At 44.4% G+C, this 12,427-nt stretch overlaps 2 protein-coding genes across 2 annotated transcripts; one reads left to right on the top strand and one right to left on the bottom strand.

Annotated features, from left to right (window-relative positions):
• Positions 1–351: 351 nt before the first annotated feature.
• On the bottom strand, positions 352–3,053 carry LOC311498955 (delayed-rectifier potassium channel regulatory subunit KCNS3-like). The gene is made up of 2 exons (XM_084559752.1): positions 3,007–3,053; positions 352–2,478 (listed from the first exon to the last, which is right to left on the bottom strand). Exon 2 carries the CDS (start codon positions 2,472–2,474, stop codon positions 981–983), a length of 1,494 nt encoding a protein of 497 aa, XP_084415878.1. The 5' UTR covers positions 2,475–2,478; positions 3,007–3,053; the 3' UTR covers positions 352–980.
• A 1,363-nt stretch (positions 3,054–4,416) lies between these two features.
• On the top strand, positions 4,417–10,727 carry LOC311499317 (zona pellucida sperm-binding protein 2-like). Its single transcript, XM_084560263.1, has 21 exons — positions 4,417–4,528; positions 4,606–4,664; positions 4,741–4,827; positions 4,923–5,044; positions 5,131–5,274; positions 5,420–5,518; positions 5,599–5,769; positions 6,102–6,204; positions 6,711–6,931; positions 7,168–7,324; positions 7,406–7,617; positions 7,704–7,818; positions 7,899–8,098; positions 8,190–8,304; positions 8,376–8,545; positions 8,626–8,720; positions 9,055–9,185; positions 9,851–10,040; positions 10,125–10,266; positions 10,358–10,454; positions 10,634–10,727. Exons 1-21 carry the CDS (start codon positions 4,506–4,508, stop codon positions 10,705–10,707), a joined length of 2,727 nt encoding a protein of 908 aa, XP_084416389.1. The 5' UTR covers positions 4,417–4,505; the 3' UTR covers positions 10,708–10,727.
• The last annotated feature ends 1,700 nt before the right edge of the window (positions 10,728–12,427 follow it).

The raw sequence follows: 12,427 nt of genomic DNA, 5'->3' as shown, positions 1-12,427 counted from the left end.
GTAACATTTTACTGCGGGGAAGGAGCTCGTGCAGCCGGCCACACGAGCTCCTTGGAGCGGAGAATCCTGCAGAGGCAAGATTTTTGTACATCTCTTGTTTCTGCAGGAGAGCAGCTCATCCAAGTGGACGTTACAGCAGGAGACAGGAAATCAATGCTTTCAGGAAGAGAAAAGTGTGAATAGGTAAAGAATGTTTCCTTTGTAGTGTCACTGCATTTACCACTGAAATGACTTAGTTTTGGATTAGAGAGTCATTTTGGGAAGTGAAATTCTGCACAGTCCTGGCTAATTTTTGATAAATGCAGCAAACTTTAACATTAAAAAATGTGAGTATCACATCGTCTTGTAGAATCGTCTTTCTTCAGGGTTTTATTTCATCGCCACATGAGCCAAACAGATCTCCAAAACAAAAGTTTAATAACTACTCTGGGAGAGAAATGGGATGCCTTGCTTCATCGGCATCAACACCGCTGAACGATTCCACGCAACTATTTTTATTACTCTCTTTCAAGATGCATTTATTTTTGGTCATGCAGACTGAGTAACATCAGTCAGCTCAGAGATCTATAGCGCCATTTTTAAACACCAAACAGTGCCGCTGTCGTTCTAGACTTTCATATCTGAACTTTCCGCGAGCAGACAAATCAATAAAGGACATTACTTTGAAAAACATTAACATTACGGCCTCCTACATGCATCATTGCCGTTTTCTCAAGCGGAAAATGGGCTTTCAAACATCTGAGCAAGGTTCAGATAATTCCCTTTAGGTTTTCTTGGTTTTAGCGACGCTGTATATTTCACAGGCTATTCCCCCCTTGGAAAAAAGAAAAAAAAGAAAAAAGAAAAGCTTCATGGCCACAATATTTCTCTGTCAAATTGCAGGAGAAAGGGCAGGGTCAGTGATGAAGCGCTCTGCCCTGAGAGGCACAGAGTAACTAGCGGTCATAAAGGGAGTGGTACTCTGTGAAATGGTGTGAATCTCATTTTGCTGGTCCATTTTCACAAGTGTCGCTATCATACTCTTCAATGTCCTGGAGGCTGGAGGCATCTGTTTCGTCCCCTCTGCTGCTTACACTGTTCCTGAAGGTGATGCCCCCTATAAAGGGAATCACACTCTCTGTGAACAAGTCTCTGATGTTATAGTTAGGAAGTTCTGGGTCTTGTCTCTCTGGTTTAGTGATACCCTGTCCCTCCATGGCTTTGTTTCTTTGATAGTACTTTGAAAACTTATTAAAGATGATGGTGATGGGCAGAGCCACCACTAACAGTCCGCAGATAATACACAAGGTTGCCACGATCTTCCCCGCCAGCGTCACTGGGCACGTGTCGCCGTAGCCGACTGTGGTCATCGTGATCGTCGCCCACCACCAACCTGAAGGGATGGTCCCCAGATCTGTGTTCTCCTCCTCCTTCTCTGCAAAGTAGATGAGGGCGGAGAAGATGGAGATTCCCACTGAAAGGAACAGGAGGAGCAGACCCACCTCGTGGTAGCTGTGGCGGACTGTGGCACCCAGCGCTCGCAGCCCGATGGAGTGGCGGGCCAGTTTGAGGATTCTGAGGACCCTCATGAGGCGCAGAACCTGCACCACTTTCCCAACGTTTTCTAGGTCCTCGTTCTCCTCTGCAGCCTCCTCGTCGGCCGTCTCCAGCGCTAATGTGGCATAATATGGCAAAATGGAAGCAACGTCGATGATGTTTAAGGGGTTCCCCAGGAACTTCCTCCGCGAGGGCGCAACAATCAGCCTGATGATGAACTCTGCTGAGAAGCAGGCGATGCATATCTCCTCCAGGACTGCAAGGACAGGATCCTCGATGGGCCTGTCGTTGTCGTCCAAACGCTGAAAATCAGGCATGCTGTGAATGCACATGGCAACAATAGATGTCAGGACCACGCTGAGGGAAGCCACCGCAATGATCTTTGAGGCTGTGGAGTGACCTGGATCTTCCAGTCTGAGCCAAATGTAGCTCCTCAGTTCTGCACACCATGCACCTTTAAACTTGGCGAGGTCTTTATCGAGAGCAGAGAGCTCCTCGAAAGAGGAGTCAAAGCTCGGCTGGTCGTCGCTCCTTATGTCCCAGTCCCTGTCCTCGATGTACTCCTTCCTCTCATGATACCAGTTGTTGCAGCAGGTGCTGATGTAGAGCTCCTGGATGCCCCAGTACTCGATCTCCTGGCTGAAGGAGAAGACACACAGCTCCTCCATCATGTGGATACGTCCCGTTTGGTAAAAGTTAAGCACGCAGAGGAAAACCCGGGGATTTCTGTCAAAGTAGTACTCCTTCTCTGCCGGGCTGTAGTCGTCGCACAGCTCCAGGATCGCCGCCTCGCTCTGGCAGCGCAGCAGACGAGCCAGGCGAGTGTGAGGGAAGCGCAGCAGCATGTGCGGATCCACTTCATGCCGCACCCCTCCCACGTTGAGGTGGACCTGGTCCTCCTCATTCCCACGCCGGTGGAGGATTTGCCCATACCCCATGGTCCTGGTGAAACAGAGACATTGTGACGAGAAATGAAGCCACCATATTCTTAGCCCATCACATCCTCTCCAGTCAGGACTATAAGTGGTACATTCATACGGACATGTTTGACTGCACTGTTTGTAGGACACATTAGTTGTCTGAAGAAAAAAAATCAATAGAGCACACACAGGAAATGGCTTCTTCTGGAGTGAGTGAAAACGCGTGAGGTATAGTCACTTCTTGTGAGTCCAGAAGAACAGAATTATAAAGGAATCAAATTACAAAATGGACCAGACTAACTCGGAGGAAATGAGGGGCAACAAGTTGAAACAGAACCCAGGCATCATTTCATGCAATTACTACAGCTGATGTCCAGCAGGTTTTTATGTTTTCTATGGTAAGCTGTTCCACTAGACATTCATATCAGCTGCTTTTTGCGTTCCCTCTGCTGACCTTTACATGAAACCAAGGTTTTTAACCCCAACAGTCCTTATATAAGTGTGTTGTATTTCACTAAAACTGAATGCAAAACGTAAAGCTTAAACGCACCTGTACTTGGAGCCTTTCTTTCCATGAAAATAACTTTTATCCGGTTGTTTTTTTCGTCTTCACATTCTTCTGAAATGCTGCAAGGGGCAGGTCGCTGGAGGGAGTGTGAGGTGCCGCAGCTCCGCGGACGGGACAAGAGGAGCTGGAGGCGGGACAGCGGCACCGCGGCAGTTTGTTCCCTTGAAAGGAAGAGGGAGGGGCGAGAGGAGGAGAGGACGGGAGGAGGAGGAGGAGGAGGAGGAGGGAAGGACATGGGAGGGAGAAAGGCTGCACAGATGCAGAAACACCCAGAGAGAAGTCACCATAATTGCTGGAGAATTTATTTGTCATTTTTAAACATAGGTTAGTCCTTCTGTGATATTTAACCTCTGCTTTTAATTGCCAAATCCCATGACTTCCTCTCGATGAAAGGCTGCACCTGCAGTAACTTTAATTATATGTTTAATGTTTAAAAAAAATTTAACCTGACTTTTATTTGAGTGGGGTGTAAATAAAAGAAAAAACTGCAGCTAAATGCAACTTACCTCAGCTCGTCTGCAGGCCAGAGGCAGTGAAGTAGCCAAAGACTGACAATTCAATCCTACGTGAGGAAGCACTGCTGCCAGGCTGACTGCCAAAGCAGGCACTAACACTGGAGCTGCCAGCAAAGTGGATATACAGCGTAGCTTTAAGAAAGAAAAAAAACTTAGTGCAGCTACAAACAATATATTTAATGACAAACTGGTTCAGAAACTGTAATTTGACAAATTGTTTCCTAAGCTGCCTCGATGAATAAGCGCCCCCCCCCCAGAGTAGATTTGCTGTCTAGAGCATAAAACTACAACTGACACCTCCCTGAGAGTCGTGAAGCAGGATTTGTTAGTAAAGTTGTATTAGTGTGTTCTTGCTAAATTAGCTTGATTGCAAAATAGTGTGAACATTTATTTAATTTTTTGTTGTGCTCACAGCTTCTGGTCTGTATGCCTCAATAAAGTGATTAGAGCTTTGGATTCTTAACTTAAAAAGGAGCTTGTATTGTGTGACAGCAAATGGAAAAACAGAGTTATCCAAACCATTTTTAGATGGTTCTTCATGGACATTGTCTGGCTTGCAATTGACCTGTTTGAAACTACGACTCTTACTTTTCAAGTGTTTTACACATTACATACAAAAAGAGAAAACTATCTGGTATCTGGTCTGATTTTCAACGCTGCAGACACCTAATCGTTTCTAAATTACATTCTTAAAGGCAATTTCATTTGCTTGTTTATCTACATAAGGAGCTGCAGCAGGTTCATCTCGACAAGTTATTTAAAGTCAAGTCAGTCGACCTCTTTCCACACAATTATCCCTCTATCAGGCTGTGATTGGATCCACCTGTGTGTGGCTGTATTTGTTGAGCGGGAACCTCCCTAAATCTATCCAAAAGGCCGCTCTGTGGGGCCAGTTCCTGCAACGAAATTCATTAAAAAGTGCAGAAACAAGAGCTCCACGGTGAACAGTTTCCCACCTCTTGTGCCATGGGTCATTTGTTTGGTTGGGGGTATGTAGTTTTTTATTTTCTTAAATCCATTTTTCACTGTTCATGGTTTCAGATGTGTTTTTTTTTTTTTTTTTCAGGTGCTTCATTGTCTTGATAGCGGTTATTCACATAGAAGCTCAGAAGAAGTCATCTTTAAGTAAGTTTTTGACTGTTATTTGGTTAATTTTCCTAAATTTTACTTAATTTACTCAAATGAATGTTTAACCCCGGAGATATCAGCTCAAGATGTCTGGGGAATATCATGCGTGTGGACGTCGGTCCACTTGGAGGAAAAGTTCTGGAAGTTGTTGCTGTCTCAAGTAAGTAAAGTGAAATCTCTGCTTATTTTTTTTTCTCCCCCTCATTTATTATTTTTTTTTTAAACTGTCCTTTTTGTGTTTTCCCCTTCCCTCAGACAACCTTTCCTATCCTCTTACACCAAGTCTGGCGTCTCAGTGTGGCTTCAGCATCAAGAGAAACCAGCTGGGGAACACCTTTATCTACGCCTCCCTTCAAAACTGCTTTGCGCAGAATGTGGTAACAAGCCTGAAGATGTCATTTTTGTGAAGTGGTATCAAACGTGTGTGTGTCTGTGATGTAATTGCTTCAACCTGCGATTGTAGGCAGATGAAACCTTCACAACAGTATTGAATCTTCGAGCTTATTGGAACAGGATCGGTGAGGACGAGGTGTACCAGGTGACTGAAACCTGCCGCTACTCCGCTTGGGCCTCCAGGGAAATTCTCTGCGACCGCAACTACATAGAGGCAAGTGAATGCAGCACGACTCTCATCAGGGGTCACGTTCCGGTCTATAAGATAAGTGCCGTGTATGAGCATCAAGGCTGGCACGCTTGATGTCCCAGCCGAGAGGAGAGATGGATTATCACTCACGGAGTGGCCTCATTTCTAGGTGTCGGTGAAAAGGGCAGCTCCAGATGATTACGCCCTGCCTGGACAGCCCGTCCCCGAGACTAACCCAAAGTTTGGTGATCCCAGACGAGCTGCAGGGGTTTGAATTTTAAATTATTTTGAATATGCTGGAGCCGTCTTCTCTGCACGTGAAGTAACATTTTAATCCTCGTCTTGCAGAAACCACCTTTAGACGCAGGATTCAGAATCGCAACGGTTGTGTTCTTCACACCTGAGGAGTGGGCAATGAAAGTGGAAGATGCCCGAAGAGGTGGCTATTGGGTGGCAAACACTCCTACCAGGCTGGTTCTGCGGAGTCCAAAGGTTGCCTCGGCCACGTACACCCAGAACGTGAGTCTGCTGCAGTTCTCCTCCTGAACATTTCCTGTTAAACTGCTTGGAGTCCAATAGATGACTCACTGGCCGCTTACACTTGCAGCCGGGAACCAATTACATTTAGATCAAATAACATCATCACCTTTGTACCATTTTAAATTGGGTACACCGTCTCAAATCCATTTGGCACAGTAAAACACATCAGACTAATTTTATTTACAACCATTCACTATATTGAAACTCACCCCTCCCCCGCCACACCACCTAAGGAACTGTCTGTTTGTTCCAACAGTACATTGTTCCTGGACTAAGGACACTGATTCACGATGTGTAACCTCACCCCGCAGGTAGCAGAGGTGCCCATGAAGGTGTTCAAAACCTCGACGATCTTTAAAAAGAAGTGGCTGGTGACTCAAATTGATGCGGCGGCTGCTTGTCCAATGCCGGAGGGTAACGAATCGTGTCCAGAGAGCTGTGGTCGGGGGAGGGGGGGTGATCTGTGGGGAGTTTGTTAACAAAGTTTCACAAAGGGTTTTTTTTTTTTCTAGCATGCGGTATTTTAGTTGAAGGCCAACAGATTTAGGGCAGATCCTAGGAAGGCTGTGAAGCGTTTGGTGGAATAAGATTTAGAGATTGGACAGTTGAGGGTAGGGCAATGTGGTGTTTAGCTTTCTTTCCCATAGTGTAGATAAAACCACTGCTTGGCATAAATATTGGCCCACAGCTAGCAGATCTGAACCCAACCAAGATCTAGTTAGGCCCATAACTTTATGACATGAAATATATTACAAGTTGGCTGCTTTGCTAATCCATGCAAGGCTGGGGCTTAAAGGAAAGTATTCTCAAACTATTTGAATAAAATGCAAATGATTAGCGTATCACAATGTATTTTTTGGAGGGAGAACTGTGAAACCTACAGGCAAAGCTGTTGATCCTTTTCCTCTCCTTGTGCACAGGCAGCGTATTCACCGACGCGAACGCAATCACCTGGTTCCTGCCTCAACACATCGACCCACTGGTTTCCTCCCAGCAGTTTAACCTGTTGGAGGTACACCTGGGAATCGACGGTCGGAGGCTCGATCCCGCCGAGGTGCGGGCCAGAGGATACTCCATGGATGTCGACCACATCCACATCGTGGTCAAGATTCCTGTTGGGGCAGTCGGTGGATACTACAGGGTCAGTTCCCGCGGGGATTTTAAAGTGGCCGGGTTTGGTTTAGCCACGTGCTGTGCTTTTAAAAAAAAAAAAAGTAGTAAACTAGACATCGGAGTAAATTAACCATACATGTACCCCATTTGAAATGCCATTAAGAGTAGTGCAGATTTAGTCATATACACACTTGGCTACTTCATATTTCCTCAGATTAAGTATAATTCAGGGAAAACCTTAACTGAAATTTCTGATTTTTGCAGAGCCATGCTCAGGGCGATCAGTACTTCACCTCTTACACAATCGAACCAATGCTTGAGCTGCTCTGGGCCGAAGAAGCCACTCATGAGGACACGAGATACAAAGTCCTCCTTCCCATCTCGACACCTTTTCAGCCACAACATCCTCAAGTTACTGACAGTGAGTCTTGTCGCCCTCATAAATTTTGTGGTGGTGTTAAATAAATTTCAAGCTGACTTCGTTCTCCCCCTCCCCCCACAGACACTGTTCCAGAGGAGCGGGTGTTTAAGGTGGCGCTTGGGCAGTTTGCCCTCGATGTGACGCTATTGAACATTACCTTCACCTATGGGGTTTTGTCCGTGAGGGACGCCAACGTCAGAGGCTTCAACATCCAGGAGCACATCACCCCTGATGGCAACTTGAAGGTCTTCACGCTGGAAGTGCCCTTCACAGACCCTCTCGTTCTACAGAGGGTAAGATTTAATTTCGGCTTTAAAATTGAAGTGGTTTGTTTCTTAAATTTGACTCCTAATCTTTGTTTGTTTTTTCTTCCCAACAGAATGCACATGGGAGCATAGTTTACTCTCTTCACATAACCTTTGATTTGCTGGTGCTGGATGAGTTCATCCCATTTTTTAACACTGCTTATCTGGAAGCCACTCTAGTAGACGTTGGTGTGTATTTTTGGATGAATTGGATTAATCTTTATTCCACATAGTTTCCTTGTTAAAATCTTTTATTTTCCTGTCTTCAGTTGGCCCCTCCATCTCTGGCAGCTGTGATTATCAGAACTTTTATGTCATTGTGAAATACGGATCCCAGGGCTTCAACTTTCAGACCGTGGTGGGAAAACAAATACTGACCCCGGGTTTGGCTCAGCAGTATGGCTTAACGGATAACGGGACGCACTTCCGTTTTGAGGTGTCCTTTTCATCCCCTGATGTTGTATTTGAGGTATTTATTTTTTTTTTAATTTGTTTTTTCAATCGGTTCAAGTTTGGTGAAGAAAACTTCCATGTAAAGTGTTTTATCCACCTCTTCTCAGGCTGTTGAGTCATCATCCATTAAGAGCAGACTCGATGTGGTTCTGAGGAATCTGGAAACAAATGCAAATATTAACGAGTTCTCTGTGTCCTGCAATTTCCTCTCCACACTCACTGGTTTGTTTTTCTTTATTTTATATTCCCGTCAACCCATGACACAAACTAAACCCTTGCTCCTCTTCATCCAGAGTGCTTCCCGAACGGGACGATGACCGCTCTGGCTGTGAAGCTGGAGTCTGTCCCCAGCCTGAACCCCGGTCAGCTCACACTCAAGGACCCCAGCTGCGGTCCCACCTACAGCGATGACCGCTACGCCTACTTCGTCTTCACTGGGAACTCCTGTGGGACCACCAGAAGGGTAGGGTGCCAATAAATATCTTCCTGATGCAGGCCGTCAACGGCGAGACTGATAAATCACGTTTACTTTGTTCTTTTTAGTTCCTGCCCAACGCGATGGTGTATGAAAATGAAATCTCTTTGCCAGACGAGCTCGAGAAGAGACTGCAGTCAAACTCGGAGGAAGCAGCGTTTGAGTGAGTGTCTGAGACTGAATCAATGGGTCAGCTGATTAGATTAAATGGTACCCAAATGTAAATGGTTGCGAGATGTCATTTTATCCGGCAGCAAACTGAATATGATTTTAAAAAGCACTGGCACATGAACAGACGATAAGAATGCCCTAAAACGCCACGTCTAAAACACTGCTTTTGAATTACAATTGAGTAAGAGTAAACAAATGGGACATCAATCCCTCTCTGGAACTAGAGTGAACAAAGAGAAGTTGTGCAAATGGGATTTCTTGGGTCAATATTGCGGCTACATTTGCATTAAGTTTTATTGATTGGATATTTTTTTTTTTTTCTTTAGGTTAAAGGTTTTGTGTTACTATGACATCAACACAACCCACTCTGTGGTCTTCCACACCAGACCACGCAGGAGCAAACCGTATGCTGAAGATGCAAAAGGAGAGCTGCAAGTGGAGATGAGACTTTCTTTGGGTAAAAAAAAAAATAATAATAATTCTGTAACCTTCACAATGGAAGCTTTTTGTTTTTAGGAAAGTTGCACAAGTTTTATACTGGTGTGGCTGGAGGTTTCTGAATGAGTTTATGTCCCCTTATAGGCGGTTTAGGCTTTTGCGTTAATTTGACTCCCCAGAAATGTAACCACGGTGATGCAGACCGCGTGATTGAGCTGTGATTGGTCCGCTTGGTAGTAGTGTGTTTCTGCTTTAGTATTTCTGGCTGATTCTCCACCTCTGCAATTTTTGAAATTGGTGGTTTTGGATCAATAAAGATGGAACACACCGAGGAAAGGTTAACTGAGGAGGTTCGGAGATGCAAACATTTTTAGGACTTGTATTTGGCGAAAGTTTCAGTTGCCATTGTAGGAAGTGGAAACAAATGAGCCCAACTGGCCAAAAAGACAAAGAAAACTAGTGTTCAGGGGGTATTTTTACAGAGCGAGCCAGACTGACAAGTAATGAATGCACCGACGTAGGCTACATACGTAGGTTACGTCATCTTACATCCCACATTACTTTAAATGAGCCTTAAGTCAGACCCTCAGACATTAAGTTCAGTGAAGCATCTTTAAACCTAATGACTAAGCTGGTGATGTGATGCAATTTAGACCAATATGTGCTTTCTCTCTCTCCACTTAGACGACTCCTTCAGCGTGTTTCACAAGCTCGAGGACTTTCCCTTGGCAAAGTATCTACAACAGCCGCTGTATTTTGAGGTGGAGCTGATGAGCTCTGCAAACCCCACAGTGTCGCTGGAGCTGGAGAACTGCTGGGCGACGCTGAACAAGGACCGGACGTCCCAGCCAAGATGGAATCTAATCATCAATGGGTAACTTTCCAGATAAGAAGTTGGGTCAATACACAAAATGCTTTTGGCGTCTTACTCGGTTAACTCTCTTTAAACTCTTTAAAGCTGTGCAAACCCAGTAGATCCGTACCAGGTGGTCTTCCATCCAGTTTGGGCTGATGACAGGGTTCAGTATCCCTCTCACTTCAAGCGCTTTGAGGTCCAGATGTTTGCCTTTTCTGAAAACCAAGAAGACTTGAGTGAGAAGGTAAATTTTAAACAAGAATAAATGCTCTTTTGTGGCCCAGAAACTTGCCAGTGCCAATCACAGTAGCCATAAACCTGTTAATCTCTTGCAGCTCTTCGTCCACTGCGATGTCGTCATCTGTGATTCCAGAAATCCACTGGGTGGAGTTTGTACTGGGCAGTGTTCAAACCAAGAAAACAGGATAAGAGGTATGCTTGCGTGTCATTTTATAATGGTGTGAGGTTTTCACTTGTTTACCCAGACAAAAGGAGCGGGGTGTGGCACGGCTCCACCTCGATGCTTCTGCCTGACTGTGGTTTTTATTTGATGCTTTAAAGCTTGTGAACGCTACCTTTAATTTTAAAGATTTGCTGTTCTGTTTCCACAGGTCAAAGAGGTGCTGCTTCAGATGTACAGAGTTTCAACCATGCATCACTGGGACCAATTTTGGCTTTATACTAATAAAAGATTTTAAGAATTGACATGTGTGTAATGAGTTTATTTTGGGGAAATTTCTTTCTCATGAAGGTGGTTGCCAAATGTTAAGACGGTGATGGCCAAATGTTAAGACGGTGATGGCACATGAGACTGAACGGTTTGATTGTCCTGTGGTCTTTCTTTGCTGCTCTGAAAGGATATAATTTAAAGTCACTTCAATCTTTTTCATTTAAGTTGAAAAGGTTCAGGAGTGGGGCCATGCCTGAACCACTCCCCCCTAAATGTCTCTCAAACTTATTTATTCCCCTCCACCTAAGGTCCATACTCTGCTTGGCCAACCTTCACCCACGACGTGAACCCAATTTCACAGGTCACCAACACCAAAGAGCCCAGACTAACCTGATTAGATGACCTCCATGTCCATCCTCTCCCTCACTCCCATTGTTCAAGCTACACAATCGCTTCCATTAAACTTGTGAACGGTCATTTGTGGTGTCGTCCTTGAACCAGCGACTTTAGATGTTTTGGAGGGTGATGAAACATGGGAATATTTTGGAAATGAGTGTTAGTTTCAGGTCATGCTAATGTCAGAGCAATGTAAAACTGCCATAACTGTACATCACACAACCCCAAAGTTATACTTTAAAATGAGATGTTGGCCTTGGAGCTTCTAAACAGTTACTGAGGGTCTACACAAACTGAATTTTCTAGATGGATGAGCATCCACTTCCAGCAAGGACTGAGACTAACCCAGTCTAACAGAGGTCGATAGACCAATGGGGCAGAACTGCCAGACAATCCTAGATTTAAGATGTCTTCAGTATCAAAGTAATTCACTGATGGTTGCCAGTGGCGCATGGCAAAAGGAATAGTTAATTCAATATGCTTGTTTTTCCTAAACGTACTCTTATTGCAGCCCAGTTTATCCATGGCTTTCCCCCCTCGTAATCATATACAAGTTTATTCATCACATTTAGTAGTAGAGTTCTGGCAGCCCTAATGAGTCTAAGTATTCTCCATTATCCAGGTAGCAGTATAGCCAAGAACAAATCCAACTCCAATTAACAGAGCATCTGCTTGTTTACAGACCCTAGTCATGCAAATTTCAAGTTTGTATCAGCCACATAAGCTCCTTATGAAAACAAATTCACCAGCTGTTATTGGAGATTTAGTTGTATGAGTGGTGAAGAAAACTATTGTGAAAAAATATTTTCAGCCATAATTACAAGACAGGATCAAGTGGTACTTCAGGGAACACAGTAGAGGGCCACTACTCTGGTAACAAATTAATCCCAGTCATAGCAACATTCAAGACAAGTTTTATGTTTGTATATAGAGTTACACTGGCTGTTTCCATGACATCTAGTATTCCCCTAATTGCCCAATCACAATGCAACCACCTGGACTGGAGCAGACTGGCCAAATGGCAGAAAATTTTAGGTATAAGTGTTGTTCGAGCTTGTTCAGTGACTAAGTACCATGCAATAGCCTGATCTGATCATTTCTTTCTGGAATTAACTGTCTGCACATTCACAGTAAACATTAGCCTTCATGAGTCTCCAAGAGGGACCGAAACAGCGGCAGCACAGTTAAACACAAAGCCATTTCATTCTCTCAAGTGAAGTTTTTCAAGTGCAGCAGGCAGAACCACATTTTTCCATGTCAAATAATTTTTTTCCATACACATTTACATTAGAATCACTTTGCAGAGAGACCACATAAATGCAACAGTTGTTGATCTGCC

The sequence above is a fragment of the Chelon labrosus genome (assembly GCF_963514085.1).
Source record: "Chelon labrosus genome assembly, chromosome: 14".
Lineage (NCBI taxonomy): Eukaryota > Metazoa > Chordata > Actinopteri > Mugiliformes > Mugilidae > Chelon > Chelon labrosus.
The sequence above is the reverse complement of the archived record's forward strand: the minus strand, read 5'-3'. Positions and strand labels throughout refer to the sequence as shown.

What these genes read in the sequence shown, in the direction of transcription:
- LOC311499317 (XM_084560263.1), top strand. Translation starts at nt 4,506, where the DNA reads ATGGGTCATTTGTTTGGTTGGGG. An exon ending in CAGTCGGTGGATACTACAGG is followed by an intron (nt 6,932 to 7,167) that starts GTCAGTTCCCGC and finishes TGATTTTTGCAG; the next exon opens with AGCCATGCTCAGGGCGATCA. An exon ending in CCAAGAAAACAGGATAAGAG is followed by an intron (nt 10,455 to 10,633) that starts GTATGCTTGCGT and finishes CTGTTTCCACAG; the next exon opens with GTCAAAGAGGTGCTGCTTCA.
- LOC311498955 (XM_084559752.1), bottom strand. Translation starts at nt 2,474, where the DNA reads ATGGGGTATGGGCAAATCCTCCACCGGCGTGGGAATGAGGAGGACCAG.